Source organism: Hemiscyllium ocellatum, chromosome 32 (assembly GCF_020745735.1).
Source record: "Hemiscyllium ocellatum isolate sHemOce1 chromosome 32, sHemOce1.pat.X.cur, whole genome shotgun sequence".
Taxonomy (NCBI): Eukaryota; Metazoa; Chordata; class Chondrichthyes; order Orectolobiformes; family Hemiscylliidae; genus Hemiscyllium; species Hemiscyllium ocellatum.
This window is the reverse complement of record NC_083432.1, coordinates 6,614,663-6,631,460: the sequence shown is the minus strand read 5'-3', so window position 1 is coordinate 6,631,460 and position 16,798 is coordinate 6,614,663. Positions and strand designations below refer to the sequence as shown.

At 42.1% G+C, this 16,798-nt stretch overlaps 1 protein-coding gene across 1 annotated transcript in view; it reads right to left on the bottom strand.

Moving 5' to 3' along the window:
• LOC132830830 (glycylpeptide N-tetradecanoyltransferase 1-like) overlaps positions 1 to 16,798 on the bottom strand; it is an 86,210-nt gene that overhangs the window by 42,643 nt on the left and 26,769 nt on the right. The window contains exons 3-5 of the mRNA XM_060848705.1: positions 4,990 to 5,134; positions 3,062 to 3,180; positions 912 to 1,003 (exon numbers count right to left, since the gene is read on the bottom strand). Coding sequence (XP_060704688.1) covers positions 912 to 1,003; positions 3,062 to 3,180; positions 4,990 to 5,134 — 356 coding nt within the window. The remainder of the gene's footprint in view (positions 1 to 911; positions 1,004 to 3,061; positions 3,181 to 4,989; positions 5,135 to 16,798) is intronic.

Genomic DNA, 16,798 nt, shown 5'->3' with positions numbered 1-16,798 from the left:
AGTACTGGACCCAACGGAGACTCCTAGAAAGCAGCCTAGCACTGCCCACACTTTTTACAGTTATTCTTGGAATCCAACAAAAGTGAGGCTTCAAGTGCAACTGGGTGTACAAAGTTCTCCTTATTGTTGAAATTAAGCTTCTGCCTTCAACAGATCAGTTGCTGTTAAATCAGTACCAAATGCACATTTATTAGCAAGTTCATTTTAACAAAGCATATTGAACCAACTAGTGACAGTGACCCTAACCCCAACATGACTCCTATTCTAGATTAGCATATATTCAAAGCATTTGTTTATCATTCCATAATGCAGTATCTATGATACATTCAGCTATCTTGTACTGGAGAAGACTTCAAATTTTCTGCTAACTTGTTCAGATTATAGCAAAGCAACTTTGATAGAAAGGTCAATTAAATAGTATTTATAAAACAATCACAATTGTTAAATCTCTTTTGTTTAATTTTTCAATTTCTAAATATTTCACATTTAAAAGAAGGGTGGTAATTTTATATGAGGTATATGAAGGGGTCCTTAATTTCCAATTAATAAAGGAAAGGGAGCAAAGTATAACTGGTACAAATTGCACACTGTACTAACCCATAACCCACAGACTGTACGGTACCCCATCTCCTTCAGACAAAGCGAGGATTATGGCACTAATTGAAATCCCATCTCCCTCACATTATAGTTCAATAATTATTTTGAGTGCACGTTATTGGTTGCGCAGAGATAGCTGTATTTTATGTCTGGTTGTGATGATAATAGATTTTAGAAAATTCCGTCACTTGATCCAAGAATGTTATCACATCCAGGTCAAATACAGCCTGAATTAGAGTTGGAACGAGGACAGATTTTCTTGCAGGTGAAAGTAAATTTATAAATCCAGCTATGTAACCTGTTACTCTACTTACCACAGTAAAAACTCCGGTGAATAATCAAATCTAAACATGTTGTCATCATCCTCCACGTAGTTCTCATTCAGCAGCGTATACAGTTCCTTCAACTGTGTGTTCAAACACAGACAGGGTTGTAGCAGAACATTGCACTGTACATCATGGGGGAGCACCCCCAACATTAGAATTGAAATAAAATTCAACACAGTTTAATAGCATCTTCTCATGTGTAGTGTCATGTTGCGTGTGAACACTCCTAAATACAATAGCACTTTATACTCTGTGTCAAGTAAGGAGATAGGATTTGTTGTATATGTTCCTATCAGAAACAGTTGTTGAACAACCTCACAATTCAAACTCTTGAATAAAAACCATATTCATGCTATTGAAAAGTAAACTTACTTCTTATAATGACCTCGTACATTGCTTAATTATGCCAAGCAGAGTTGAGTGTAAGGAATTAAGTTGGTCATGCCAAATTGTGTGTCCGCACAGTGCAGGTGGAATCCTTTTGGAACAGATCCTGGTGCACTAAATCCTGCTCCCTACATGGTACAGGACAGCTTCGGGAGAAAACCGTACGATCAGCTGGGCTCTCAGCCTTAGTAGAACATCCTAGCTTGACACAGTGCATCCTATCAGTGTTTTATAGTCAAATAAATCAAGTTGCATGTACACAGAATGTTTTACTGAGACACTACTTGTAACTTTAACTCACATGTTGCTGACATTGCAAAAAGCTTTTTATTAAAAAAACATTTGTTGAACACATGCTGAAACAGTTGCTGTTTCAAACCAACGCTCCATGAAAGCCATGCAACGTATTCACAGTAAATTCTTGACCCTCTTACAAGCAGACAGCCAGTGGGGTATTAATTCATACGTATTCCACTTGTTTTCAATACTGCACAAGTCAAAATTACTTAAGAGTAAAATACTGCAGATACTAGAAATCTGAAACAAAAACAGAAAACCCTGGCAACACTCTGCTGCTTGACCTGTTGAACATTTCCTGCACTTCTTGTTTTTGGATCAGGTTCTGCAGATGATTATGTGATTATTAATATCGCTTATATTCTCTACCACCCTTTTCCATCTGGCAGAAGATATAAAAGTTTGAGTAAACATATGAGCAGATTCAAGAACAGCTTCTTGCCCGCTATTATCAGACTTGTGAAAGGCCTTCTCAAACATTAATTCTGATCTCTCTCTTTCTGCACCTTCTCTGCAGCTGTAACACTGTATTCTGCACTCTGTTATGCTACCCTGCTACATGTTGTATGTACAATCTGCCTGTATATATTCAAAACAACATTTTTCATTGCATCTCGGTACATGTGACAACAATAAAATCAATTTAAGATTTGTGACCAGATTTTTTCATATTTATAAATCAGCGGCTTTGTTCGAGACTCTGAGTTCCCAGGCCGGCTGGAAGGAAGCCTATTGCACCCAAGAGCTTTATCAGAGATCAGAACTCCCATCCAGAATAACCAAGGAATTCCCCAGAAGACACGACATAGACTATTCACAGCTATGAACTCAAGCCCAACCAATATCCTGTAGCACAAGAGTACACCATTCACCAATTTACTGGATTACCTTGCCCCATACCACCCTTTCTACCATCAAATCTTCCCTTTGCCTAGATAAATTATGTTAAATCTGATGACTGGAACCCATTCCACATCATGCACCTAATATTAGCATCAAAAACATCCAGGTCAGCTACAACATTATTGCAGAGTATGATCTCTCCCTTCTCTACCAAGCACTACAACTCAGTGTCAATCATACAACAATGCTCTCTCCCAATAGTGACATGTTATTCCTAGTTCTTACACCAATATTCCATGGTCTGATTGGGAAGTTGGAACTGCATTTAGTACAGTTTTATACTGTGGAACTGTGGCCCTCAGGACCAGATCACACTGGGCAAACTCTACATAATTCTTAGAACTGGTAGTTAGTGGGGGTTAAAATCTGTCCCATCTGTCTGGGATGGATTGGATCTCAGTTCCAGAGGGGAAGAGATTGTTTAACCAGAGTGCAGCATGCCTTTCCTCTTAGTACTTAGAAGATAACTATCCCATTCAATCAGGATATTTTGGCCATGAAGAACAAACTTTCTGGTGCAAACATTACGCACTCATTCAAAAATGACTTACCACTTCAGCATTCCCAAGATCCAGGGCATCCCATAGAAATCCCTGCGGTAGGCTGTAGGGTTCTTGACGAATATTATCCTTGTCTGGCTCAATTGGGCCATGGACTGTCACTACTTCACCTGCAAAACAAGAGGAGAGTTCACTTCATCCTCCAAGAAGAATCTAAACTGCAACAGTGTGAATACAATCTCTCTTTTGGACACAGGCTCCGTTACTATTCCAGTTATTGGATAGAGCCATCTGCACAGGTTACAGACAGATCAGCAAGTTACCCTACATTAGTCATAGAGAATATAACAAGCCCACTGGTTGATGTTACATAAGACAATAAAATGTAGGACCAGAAGTAGGCCATTCTAATCTGCTCTGCCATTTAATATCATGGTGATCTGATAAGCCTCAACTCCACTTTCTTGCTGTTTCATCATAACCCTTGATTCCCTTACTGATTAAAATCTGCATATTTCATCCTTGAATATGTTGAACAACCCAGCTTCAACAATCATCTGTGTAAAACAAAACTCTACAGATTGGTTATTGGTAAGCTTGGGGAAAAGTCATTGGATTTAGACCTGATGACTAAAACAAAGGATGGGATAGGCAGGTAGGATCACTATCACAGGGAATGTTCTAGGAAAATAAGCAAGATAACCAGACTGCCGCAGTCACTTTGATGGCTAAAAGGTTTGCAAGAAAGATGAACTCCACTCGTGAATACTTTCTCTCATATAACATGAACCCACAAGATGCTGCAGTGAAGCTTAAGATGGAGAAGGTGTGACTGTAATGAAGACCTAGTTCAGGGAATGAATCAGGGAATAAAGATAACTTCACCCAGCCTATAATCCTCTGACAACTTTGCATTCCTTTTCCAAAACTAACATTGCTGCTGAAGATTACTGTTCAATTACAGCCAGGGTCTTAAATATTTCCAATAAAGCAGCATTTTTATACTTTTTGTGGGGAAAAGAATTGTAGATTTCCCCATCACCCATGCCCCCTAATGATATTTCTGACTGTTTCAGACATTGCCAACTCTGGAGAGACCAACAAGCTTACAGAATCATAGGATTTTGTAGTAGAGCGAGACTATATGGCCAATTGTACCTGCACCAGCTCTTGAAAGAGCTACTCAGCTAGCTTCTTCTGCCAATTTTAACAAGTAAAGAATAGGTGAGGAGATAATGCTACAGGCGCACTCTAATGGATGCAAGATCCTCGGTATTGCAAAAATAAAATCATAACAATATAGCCATCTAACAGAGACAATAAGGATTTATTGGAGGTAATCCATTTGAAATGAGCACAGTCTTTGATGGTGGCTGGTCACATATTAGGTCAGGTGAGCAACAGCTATATCAAAAAGGTAGGTTTTAAGGAATATCTTAAAGGAGAAGCAAGAGGTGTGATGAGGCAGAGATATTTAGACAGACAATGCCAGAGTTTAGGATTTTGGCAGCTGAAGACAAAGGGGAATGATAATTGGGGATGGGCAAAAAGGCCGAAACTGGAGAAGTGATGTCAGAGGTTGTAAAACTGCAGGAGGTTATGGAAATAAGGATGGAGACACTTCAAATCAAAAAGATAAAAAGTTTTAAATTCAAGGTATTACTAGAATGGTAGCAAATGTAGATCAGTGAGCTTAAGGATGTTGGGTAAATGGGATATTCTGAGACTTAAGAAGAGGAGAGAATAACTTTGAATGAATTGAGGTTTACGGAGGGTGATATATAGGAGCGCTACATTGGAGGAAGTAAAAAGGGGGGTTAAATTTCTATTAACAGAAGAGTTTCACCAACACTAAAATGGGTTTCAGCATTGTCAGCAACATTCCATCAGGGATTACAGAAATATTCTGGCCATGTTGCATTCTACCTGTTCAGGCATAATACTTCCTCTAAAAAGCTTTCTGTATTACAGATACCTACCAAGTTTTGGCACTGGCTGGGTATCCCAGAACTGGTAACTCCTTTTGGTAGCTTCTTCCATGCTCTTTGCAGGACCTTGGGCAACAGAAAAAAGCTCAATGGCCTTCTGGATCTCCTGCAACTTCTCGGCAGGCAAAGAATTAACCTGAAAGGTATAGAGCATAAAAAGGAAGAAGTGAATATCTGAATCTTCTCACATTCCAAAAAACCTTCTTTTCAAAGTGTTCTCAAACTATACCACCAGATTTAGTCCTTCCATGCCCGCCATCACCCGAATTCAAACTACTTTCCAGATGTTAGCAATTTGCTTGGCGTATATGGATGCTTTGGAGAGGGTTCAGAGGAGGTTTACCAGGATGCTGCCCGGACTGGAGGGCTTATCTTATGAAGAGAGGTTGACTGAGCTCGGACTTTCTTCATTGGAGAAAAGGAGGAGAGGGGACCTAATTGAGGTATACAAGAAAATGAGAGGCATAGATAGAGTCGATAGCCAGAGACAATTTCCCAGGGCAGAAATGACTAACATGAGGGGTCATAGTTTTAAGCTGGTTGGAGGAAAGTATAGAGGAGATATCAGAGGCGGGTTCTTTACACAGAGTTGTGTGAGCATAGAATGCGTTGCCAACAGCAGTTGTGGAAGGAAGGTCATTGGGGACATTTAAGAGACTACTGGACATGCATATGGTCACAGAAATTTGAGGTTGCATACATGTGGATCAGTGGTCGGCACAACATCGTGGGTTGAAGGGCCTGTTCTGTGCTGTACTGTTCTATGTTCTATATCTGTGTAAGCTCTGTCCAGCAGTTCTCAGCTCAGTGCTACAACTTGTCAGACATTTAGTTCTGTAACTAGGTGTTTAAACAGCTAAAAAATGTGATACACACTGGTCAGAAACTGGATAAAAATTCAAATCTTGGATAATATTACCCTCATTCCCAAGGTTTGCTGATCTGCTTTCTACATCACAAAAATTTTCAAGATTGTCACAAACTACAGAACTGGAGGAACTGAGGTCGAGTTTAAAAACGTGGGTTTGGGTGGACGCAAATTGAATGCAACTAGGTTATGCAGCATAGGAAACACATGGCATGAGCTACCTACAGGATAGTTAATGCAGACAGATCTAAAATAAAAAGTGGGTAATATTTGAAAAAAGGAACAGGAGATTTGAGTTTTAGAGTTGGTCAGATGGTTGTCTGGTTCAGTACCAACTTGTTATATACCATCCTGTAATAAGCCGGAACTGAACGAGTTAGTGGTAGTACCAGTCAGGACGATGTTAAAAGACATTTGTAATTCAATGGAATATCAAATCCTCGTTTATGGGTGAGAGAGCAGTAGTATGTGTAAGAAAATCAAGTTGAAGAACATTCCTGTGAACGTTTTAGCCATTATTTCTTCCCAAAGTGGCACTGGCAGAAGAACTTATTTGTAAGATGGAATATGCAAGAGACTCCAGAGAGCCAGCTATCATGTATGTACCTTGGCAGCTGGTGGCATTTAAGTTCACCTAATAAACCTGAAAGTGAAAGCTCAATAATGGTACAAACTATTATCACTACCATAAAAACCATCAGCTTCATTAATGTCTTTTAGAGAAGGAAATCCACCGTCCTCGCCCTGTGTGGCCAACATGTGATTCCAGACCCATAGAAACATGGTTAACTCCAAACTGTCCTTCAACTGAATGGCTTGCTAGGGCAATTTTGGATGGACAACAAACACTGACCTTATCAGGTGATGCTTACTTGCCATGAAAGAATAAACTAGGAGAAAGTGAGGACTGCAGATGCTGGAGATCAGAGCTGAAAATGTGTTGCTGGAAAAGCGCAGCAGGTCAGGCAGCATCCTGAAGAAGGGCTCATGCCCGAGACGTCGATTCGCATGAAAGAATAAACAAAAAGAAACTCTCTACATGTGACATTCCAACAAGAAATGTATATTACAATGGTCCTGGTCAGCAGATTCCTACACCATGGGTCTCTCAGAGCTAGTGACTGTGTAACAGTAAACAGTGAATTTTATTATGGTTTCTGAACATTGACCAATCAACAGCCAACGTACTTGCTGTGCATTATGGTAATACCACAATGAGATCATCACTCGGTGCCTACACTGATCAAAATGGCTTGTCTGCACACATGAGCTCAAAGGTTTACTGGGTGCTATTGGTTTACTGGCAGCTTGTCCCCAAGATGTGGGCCCTAATATGCAAGCGATTTATAAGAAATTTCACGAGAATACCTAGAAGTCGCTAATAATGAAAAGCTCTCAAACATATTCCTCCCAGTCTCACCCATCGAGTGCTGAAGATGCTTCTAGACAAAGGAAGTACGCTCAACTTTAACAGTTGATAAGAGACAATCAATAACCTTTTCAAAATGCAAGGCTGGCATTCTGTTACTAGCAGCTCCTGCCCAGATGTCAGATGCAAGTTAATAACTGACAAAAATATGGAAAAACACAGCTTCCGAAAGGTCAAAGATACAATTGTTAACACTTCTATCAATGATTCAGACTTGCATTTCAAACTTTCTAGTATGACTATAATGATAACACTGAAAATATCCTGATAAGAGTTCAGTTCTAAAATAACTAAAGCCTTATCTTTTTCAAAATGTAATACAAGGCTATAGTTAAACTGTATGGGGAAAAGGAATATAACTCTCAGACAGTTACTCGAAGGCTTTTGTGCAAACAGATTAGAATGCACATCACGATAAGATTCCCTCCCACACTCTTCAACTGCAATTCCTCAAGGTAAGGGCATCATCCTTCTCCCCAAGGCCCTGCCACATGTGCTGAGTGCAATGTGCCTGCTTTACCCCGCTTAACAAAGAGGGAGGCTTCAGGGTTTGCTCCAGTGGAGCTGTCTTGGGTATAGTGCGAAAGATATCAGGGAATGTACCATGATGGAAATCTAAGTTAAAACTCAACGTCCTGTATGCCAGGTGCTCCATGCATCAACTAAGTATTTATAATTTAAAACAAGAGCTAAAGTTACCTTAAAAAATAGTCAATCATCTGTTAGTTTTAACTCTTCACGTGCAAAGTAAGTTTAATTTTCAAGTGAAGTCAAGGGTGGTGAAATAATTAGAAAAACGAGCGCAAGTGTTATTTAGCCTCTGCATTAGAGAAGTAAGTTGTCCTTATTTATACTTCATCTTGTAACTTGACATCCCACCCAGCTAAATAAGACACAGTGTAAGAAGTGGAAAAGTCAAGTTGGTTGGAGTGCAGGAATTTCCTTACAGGAAGAATAATGAATGGGAGACAGTGGAAGCACTGTAGTGTCATTTACAAAAGCAAAGTACTACGGCTACTGGACATCTGAAATAAGAATAGGAAATGCTGTAAGTGTTCAGAGTCTGGCAGAATTTGTGGATTAGGAAAAAGAGTTAACATGTCAGGTGTATTTAATTCTGACTAAAATTCATCGACCGGAAACATAAAACACTTTCTCTGCTAAATATTTCAAGCATGTTTTGACCTCTGCAATGCCAGTGCTGGTGGGAGGGTGTGTCACAGGTTTAGTGGGACAGTATCCATTGTAAATATGGAGATGAGAGTTTAGGCTGGAAAAATTGATAGCTTTGACAACACGAAGGAGATTTTGGAGTAGCAAGTGAGAGCAGGCAAAGATATTTTTAATCATTAAATTGTAAAGTCAGAAAAAGGACTGTTCAAAATACATACTGTACACATGATGTGACATTTCATGCTGTCCTAAATGAATACATCAGCATGGTATATGCTTTCCTTATTCAAAGAGTCATTGTACTTAATAGAGTATTGCCTTGTTTCAGTAGGTGGCACACTTGCTTCTGAGATAGAAGGACATGTATTCAAGCCCAACACCAGGATCGGAGCACACAATACGGGCTCTAAGACACAAAGAAATTACAGAATACAATAGATAGGGTAAATCAGAGGGACAGTTTTAGAATGTAGACCACTGGAACTTGAAAAATAAGCACATATTCAATAGAGTGCAGTTAAGTGCATAATTCAGTTAGTGAAAATGATCACATCTAAGTCTTCACGGGGTTTTGTCTCTCCCTATCTGTGAAACCACTTGTAATTCAAGGACAACCTTGCATTTTCCACTCTTTTTACTCCAAGGCCCTATCAACAGGCTTCTGTATTTAATGCTCTGGAGATCTCTTCTTAAACCACTGCTCCCCACCTCTCTCTAAGGAGTATCCTTAAAACATACAGTTGACCAATTGTTTAATCAAGTCGAAATGTCATTTTTTTGTTCCACAAATCTTTTAAAAAAATTTATGCTTTGTAAAGCACTTCTACATTATAAGGTCTAGTTAAATACAAGTTGTTGTTCATTGTAAGGAGACAAATGACAAGAAGGATAAAGGATCTGAGTAGAATTGTAAAGGGCACTGTTTTTAATGAAACTACAACTTGATTTATAGAACTGTGGAATTAAAAAGCAGAGATTGTTGGGTCCAGGGTGTTTGTTCACAGCAAAAGAACACAAGACGTACGAGGGCGGCATTTGGCGGTTGATTCTCCAGCAATAGGATCATGCCAATCTTCGACTACAATTCCACTTTCCTGCTCTTTCCCATAGTGCTGAAAACTGTCCCCATTCAAGTATTTGTTGAAAGTTACTAGCCCCTCTACATCCACTACTGTCACGTGATGCATTCTAGACAATTGTCCATCGCTGTTTTTGAGTCTTTCACTTGTTTATATTGCCAATTACCATTAATCTGCATTCTTCAATTACTGACCTTCTGCCAGTCTAATTATTCATTCAAACAAATCCCTTCACGATTTGAACATCTCTATTAAATCTTTCATTAACTTCCTCTCCTTGGAGAACCTTACTTTGTTAGTCTCTCCAAATAACTAAAGTCCCCCAGCCCCTGGTACCACTACAGAACAGAAGTAGGAAGGAAACCAGGATTTCAGATTAGTGAAAGGTGATCTTGAGTCCAACCGCCCCCTCGGCCATGACCTCACCCCCCATCACCAAACCATCATCTCCCAGACTATACACAACCTCTTATTTTGGGGGATCTCTCACCCACAGCTTCCAACCTCATAGTCCAGGAACCCCGTACCACCCTATTCTACCTCCTACCCAAGATCCACAAGCCTGATTATCGCGGCTGACCCATCGTCTCAGCCTGCTCCTGCCCCAAATTCATCTCCACATACCTCGATACTGTCCTAACCCCCGAGTCCAGGAACTCCCCATGTACATTCAGGACACACTCCACCTCCACCTCCTCCAAGAATTCTGTTTCCCCGGTCCCCTACGCCTCATCTTCACCATGGACATCCGATCCCTCTACACCTCCATCCGCCAGGACCAGGGTTCCAAGCCCTCCGTTTCTTCCTCTCCTAACATCCCCACCAGTACCCTCTACTGACACTCTTATTCGTTTGGCTGAACTGGTCCTCACGCTCAACAATTTCTCCTTCAAATCCTCCCATTTCCTCCAGATAAAAGGAGTCGCCATGGGCACTTGCATGGGCCCCAGCTATGCCTGTCTCTTTGTCGTCTTACCCAAAACAGTCCATCTTCCAGAGTTACAACGACACCACTCCCCATCTCTTCCTCCGCTACATTAATGACTGCATTGGTACCACCTTGTGCTCCAAGGAGTTCGAACGGTTCACCAACACATTCCACCCGACCTTAAGTTCACCTGGACCATCTCTGACACCTCCCTCCTCTTCCTGGACCTCTCCATCTCCATCAACGATGACCGACTCAACACTGACTTTTTTTTTTACAAACCCGACTCCCACAGCTACCTGGATTACACATCCTCCCACCCTACCTCCTGCAAAAATACTATCCCATATTCCTAATTCCTCCGCCTCTGCCACATTTGCTCCCAGGGGGACCAGTTCCACTCCAGAACACACCAGATGGCTTCCTTCTTTAAAGACTGCAAGTTCCCCTCCCACGTGGTTGAAGATACCCTCCAATGCATCTTATCCATGTCCCACACCTCTGCCCTTGAACCTTACCCCTCCAACCGAAACAAGAACAGAACCCCCCGTTCCCCAGCTTCCACTTCACTAACCTCCGCATTAACCACATCATTTGCCAACATTTCCACCACCTACAAATGGACTCTACTATCAGGGATTACATTTCCCTCTCCACCCTTATCTGCTTTCCATAAAGACTATTCCCTCCGTGACTGCCTGGTCAGGTCCACACCCCCATCAGCCCACCTACCCCTCCTGGCATCTTCCCCTGTCACCGCAGGAATTGCAAAACCTGCGTCCCCACATTTCCCCCCATTCCCCACCCCACCACCCCCCCAACCACTCACCCCAAAGGACCTTTCCACATTCAAAGTTTTACCTGCACTTCCACACATATCATTCACTGTATCCGTTGCTCCCGATACGGCCTCCTCTACATTGGGGAGACCGGACACCTTCTTGCACAGCGCTTCAGGGAACAACTGCAGGACACCCGCACCAATCAACCCCACCGCCCCTTGGCTGAACATTTCAACGCCCCTCCCATTTCGCCAAGAATATGCAGGTCCTGGGCCTCCTCCATCGCCACTCCCTCACCTGGAGGAAGAATGCCTCATCTTCCGCCTTTGGACCCTTCTACCCCAAGGCATCAATGTGGACTTCACCAGTTTTTTCATTTCCCCTCCCCAACCTTACCCCAGTTCCAACCTTCCAGCTCAGCACCATCCTCATGACCTGTCCCACCTGTCAATCTTCCTTTCCACCTATCCGCTCCACCTTCCTCTCCGACCTATCACCTTCACCATCACCTCCATCCACCTATTGCACTCTCAGCTATCTTCTCTTTAGCTGTACCCCCCTCCCATTTATCTCTCCACACCCAAGGCTCCCAGCCACATTCCTGATGAAGGGCCTTTGCCCGAAATGTTGATTTCCTTGCTCCTCGGATGCTGCCTGACCTGCTGTGCTTTTCCAGCACCACTCTAATCTTGACTCTAATCTCCAGCAAGTAAAAAATGAGATCTGCAGATGCTGGAGATCACAGCTGCAAATGTGTTGCTGGTCAAAGCACAGCAGGTTAGGCAGCATCTCAGGAATAGAGAATTCGACGTTTCGAGCATAAGCCCTTCATCAGGAATGAGAGAGAGAGAGCCAAGCAGGCTGAGATAAAAGGTAGGGAGGAGGGACTAGGGGGAGGGGCGATGGAGGTGGGATAGGTGGAAGGAGGTCAAGGTGAGGGTGATAGGCCGGAGTGGGGTGGGGGCGGAGAGGTCAGGAAGAGGCTGTGCAGAGGAGATGACCTGGGGGGTGCAGTGAGAGAGGGACTCACTGAAATCCTTGTAGAGGGAGGAAGAGAGCTTCTTCAAGGAAGGCATCCTTGTAAGAGGATTCGCAGTAGGTTAAAATCTTCGAGTAAAAAATTAGATCTGCAGATGCTGGAGATCACAGCTGCAAATGTGTTGCTGCATCTGCAATACCCACTTCTGCCGGGCTGAAAACATAACTGAGGTAAATATAATGGGCAACAGTATTAGCAAATAATGCTGTAGAACAACAGTGCAGTAGAATAATGATGCAACCACCATGCCTTCAGCTGCCAGGACCCTAAATTCGGAACATATAGAATAAACTAATCAAGCTCAAAGAGGATAAAGCCCTAATCCAAATGGATTGCATCTACATATTTTGAAAGAATTAAGGAACCATGTATCATTATGTATATTTAATAATGATTTTAAAATATGCATTGAAGAATAATGAATAGTTAATGTAGTTCCTGTATTTAAGAAAGGAGACAGAACACGTCCAGGAAATTTTAGATCGGTCAGGTTAACATTAACAATAAGAAAAATAATGGAATCTGTACTCTGCAGAGAAGAGAGAGGATACTTAGAAACAAGAAACATTATATTATATTATCAGCATGGATTTCAAAAGGCAAAACCTTGTTCAATTAACTTACTTGAATCTTTGAGGAAGTAACGGAAAGAGTAGATAATGGTACCACAGTATATATGATTTATCTAGATTTTCAAAAGCCCTTCATCAGATGCCTCGTAATAGACTAATGAATAGGATTAGGGAATTTAAATAGGGGCAAGTGGCAAATTGAATTGCTAACTGGCTTTAAGACTAAAAATTAGAGAGAGTAGGAGTAAAGGATACTGGTTAAATATGGCAGAATCTGGGAACTGATGTTTCACAAGGATTAATGTTGGGACCACTGCTGTTCATGATTTAGGTTAAAGCTTTCAACTTTGGAATTAAAAACACAATTTTTAAATTTGTATGCAATCCCAGTCAATGCTGAGGCAATTGAAGTTCAATATAGATCCATGTGAGGTGGAATAGGGAGGCCATTTGTTATTTGAAAAATTAAAGACTAGGTGGGGGGAAAAAAACACTTGGATTCAGAGTACAAATACATTAATTACTGAAAGTTGTGCTACAAGTTGGTAAACCAGTAAAAAAGCAAACCAAGCTCACAGCCTTATTTCTACAGTTATATTATTGTAAATTCGGGATGCTGAGCTAAGTTTGCGTTGAAACTTGGTTAGAGCATATTGAAGAGGACAGTGTGTAGTTCTGGTAATAGCTTTATAAAAGGGTATAGAGGCAGTGTACAGGGTATAGAGTAGATTTCCGAAAGTAAGGCCGTAATGTGTGGGTATACACATCAACAAAGAATTGGAAGGCAGGGTGTTTTTGCTTCTTGAGAAAAATATATGAAGTGATGATTTAATAGAGGCCTTCAAGATTCTGAAATGTTTCAATTGACTAAAACAGAGAGAATGCTTCTCTTGTGGGAAGAGCATAACCAGAGGACAATGAGAAATCCAACAGGGAACACAGAAGAAACTTCATCACACAAAGCATGGTGAGAATGTGGAACTCACTGCCAGAGGTGGTGGTAGAAGAAATTGTTAGAAGTGCATTGAAGGGGAAGATAACAAGCAGCTGAGGGGCAGGGAATAGAGGGTAATGCTGATAACGGGTTAGGAGAAGGATGGGAAGAAGCTTGTGTAAATCATAAATGTCAGTTTGGACTCAGTGGGCTGAATGACCTGTTGATATGCTGCATATGTCTATGATATGCCTGTTGCAATTCTCCTCATTGTTTCACATTTCTGAGTTCACTATAATGTCTCCACATTCTGCTCCACTCCTCTCAGTTTTATTTATTTGCCTACTTAGCTTAATCATTAATGCGTAGTTAATAACATACTCTGTATACCAAATGGAATTGAGTGATTTGAAGGGATCAGCTGGAATTCCATTCAGATTGTCAGGACTTGAAACAGCTGGGATTACTTGTATATTTATTGGAATTGCAACAAACCATGAGAAGTATTTTGTAAATATTTGAAAATTCACCTCTTTTATTCTTCCCACTTCCTAACTGTACATAGCACCACACTCCTAAATAAAACTTCAGCCTGTTTCTGTATGGCAAGTTCTTAGGAAGGGCAATACTGATGTTACTGAACCTCATTTAAATGACCACCTCCAGAGTTATGCTCCTAGTAATGGATCTGTTTAATGTATCCTGTATTTGCCCTAGATCAGAATTTGGTCCACAATGATTTATCAAGTTTTCTTTTTCTTCTATAAGGAGTAACTTATCATTTTAAAAAATGCCTTTGCATGCATTTTCTTCTCAGGTTTTGTTGAGTGATTCAAAACTTTTCTTTACAAGTTACATTCCCAGGTTAATTGTAACAATTGGTGTCGGCCAGATAAGATGTTGACGCACACACACTCCCACATGCATCCTCACAGACTTAACCACTTTACATACACACACAGGAGAAAGTGAGGACTGCAGATGCTGGGGATCAGAGCTGAAAATGTGTTGCTGGAAAAGCACAGCAGGTCAGGCAGCATCAAAGGAGCAGGAGAAACAACGTTTCAGGCATGAGCCCTTCTTCAGGAATGAGGAAAGTGTGTCCAGCAGGCTAAGATAAAAGGAAGGGAGGAAGGACTTGGGGGAGGGGCGTTGGAAATGTGATAGGTGGAAGGAGGTCAAGGTGAGGGTGATAGGCCGGAGTGGGGTGGGGGTGGAGAGGTCAGGAAGAAGATTGCAGGTTAGGAAGGCGGTGCCGAGTTCGAGGGTTGGGACTGAGACAAGGTGGAGGGAGGGGAAATGAGGAAACTGGAGAAATCTGAGTTCATCCCTTGTGGTTGGAGGGTTCCTAGGTGGAAGATGAGGCGCTCTTCCTCCAGCTGTCGTGTTGCTATGGTCTGGCGATGGAGGAGTCCAAGGACCTGCTTGTCCTTAGTGGAGTGGGAGGAGGAGCTGAAGTGTTGAGCCACGAGATGGTTGGGTTGGTTGGTCCGGGTTCCCAGAGGTGTTCTCTGAAACTTTCCGCAAGTAGGCGGCCTGTCTCCCCAATATAGAGGCGGCCACAACGGGTGCAGTGGATGTAGTAAATGATGTCCGTGGAGGTGCAGGTGAATTTGTGGTGGGTTTGGAAGGATCGCTTGGGGCCTTGGAGGGAAGTAAGGGGGTAGATGTGGGCGCACATTTTGCATTTCTTGCGGTTGCAGGGGAAGGTGCCGGGAGTGGAGGTTGGATTGGTGGGGGGTGTGGACCTGACGAAGGAGTCATGGAGGGAGTGGTCTTTTCAGAACGCTGATAGGGGAGGGGAGGGAAAGATATCACTGGTGGTGGGGTCTGTTTGGAGGTGGCGGAAATGACGACGGATGATATGATGTATATGGAGGTTGGTGGGGTAGTAGGTGAGGACCAATGGGGTTCTGTCCTGGTGGCGATTGGAGGGGCGGGGCTCAAGGGCGGAGGAGCGTGAAGTGGAGGAGATGCGGTGGAGGGCATTGTCGATCACGTCTGGGGGGATATTGCAGTCTTTGAAGAAGGAGGCCATCTGGGTTGTACGGTATTGGAACTGGTCCTCCTGGGAGCAGATGCGGCAGAGATGAAGGAATTGGGAGTATGGGGATGGCGTTTTTACAGGGGGCAGGCTACATACACACACACATACATACATACAATCTCTCTCACAGACACTTTCAACCCCCCACCCCAGACACACGACACTCCTGCAGACACACGCATATGCATCCTCTCACAGACTTCACACACACATATACACATTCTCTCACACTCATAACCCGCCACCTCTGACAGACAGACAGACACACACACACATGCACACATACGCATACATTTGTGGGGTGAATTTGTACTTGCAGAGTTACATTGTACTTTGCTCAAAAACTGCATGAATCCATGTAAGACCCTGTTAACTCACTTTTTAGATTAGAATCAGTCTAAACATTATGGCACAGACAGGGAACACGGGGGCTAACTTTCAACATCTGATCTGGCTGACACCAATTGTTACAGTTAACCTGAGAATGTAACTTTTAAGAAAAGTTTTGTGGTTTACGTGTGAAAGAAGTGAAACTAGCGTGGTCATTCCAATAAATGAGAGACTCAACAAACAATCAAGGTATTTTTCAATGTAAAATTTCAGTTCCATCACACTGTAAACTTTTGCTATAAATTCTGTGTCTGACAATTGTGTCCTCCACAACCACCTGATGAAGGAGCGTCGCTCCGAAAGCTAGTGTGCTTCCAATTAAACCTGTTGGACTATAACCTGGGGTTGTGTGATTTTTAACTATATACATTTTTGTGTGCCATTTTGACTTGCCCTCTAAGTTTCTGTTCAAAGAATAATTGTATGTCAAATTTCACACTATACTGCAACTTCTGCCGGTTTAAAATCACCTCATAAGTTAACTGTGGAAATGATTACATTCAACTGAAAGATCCTGACATCAGACTGGATTTTGAAGCCATATTGTTGAAATAAAACT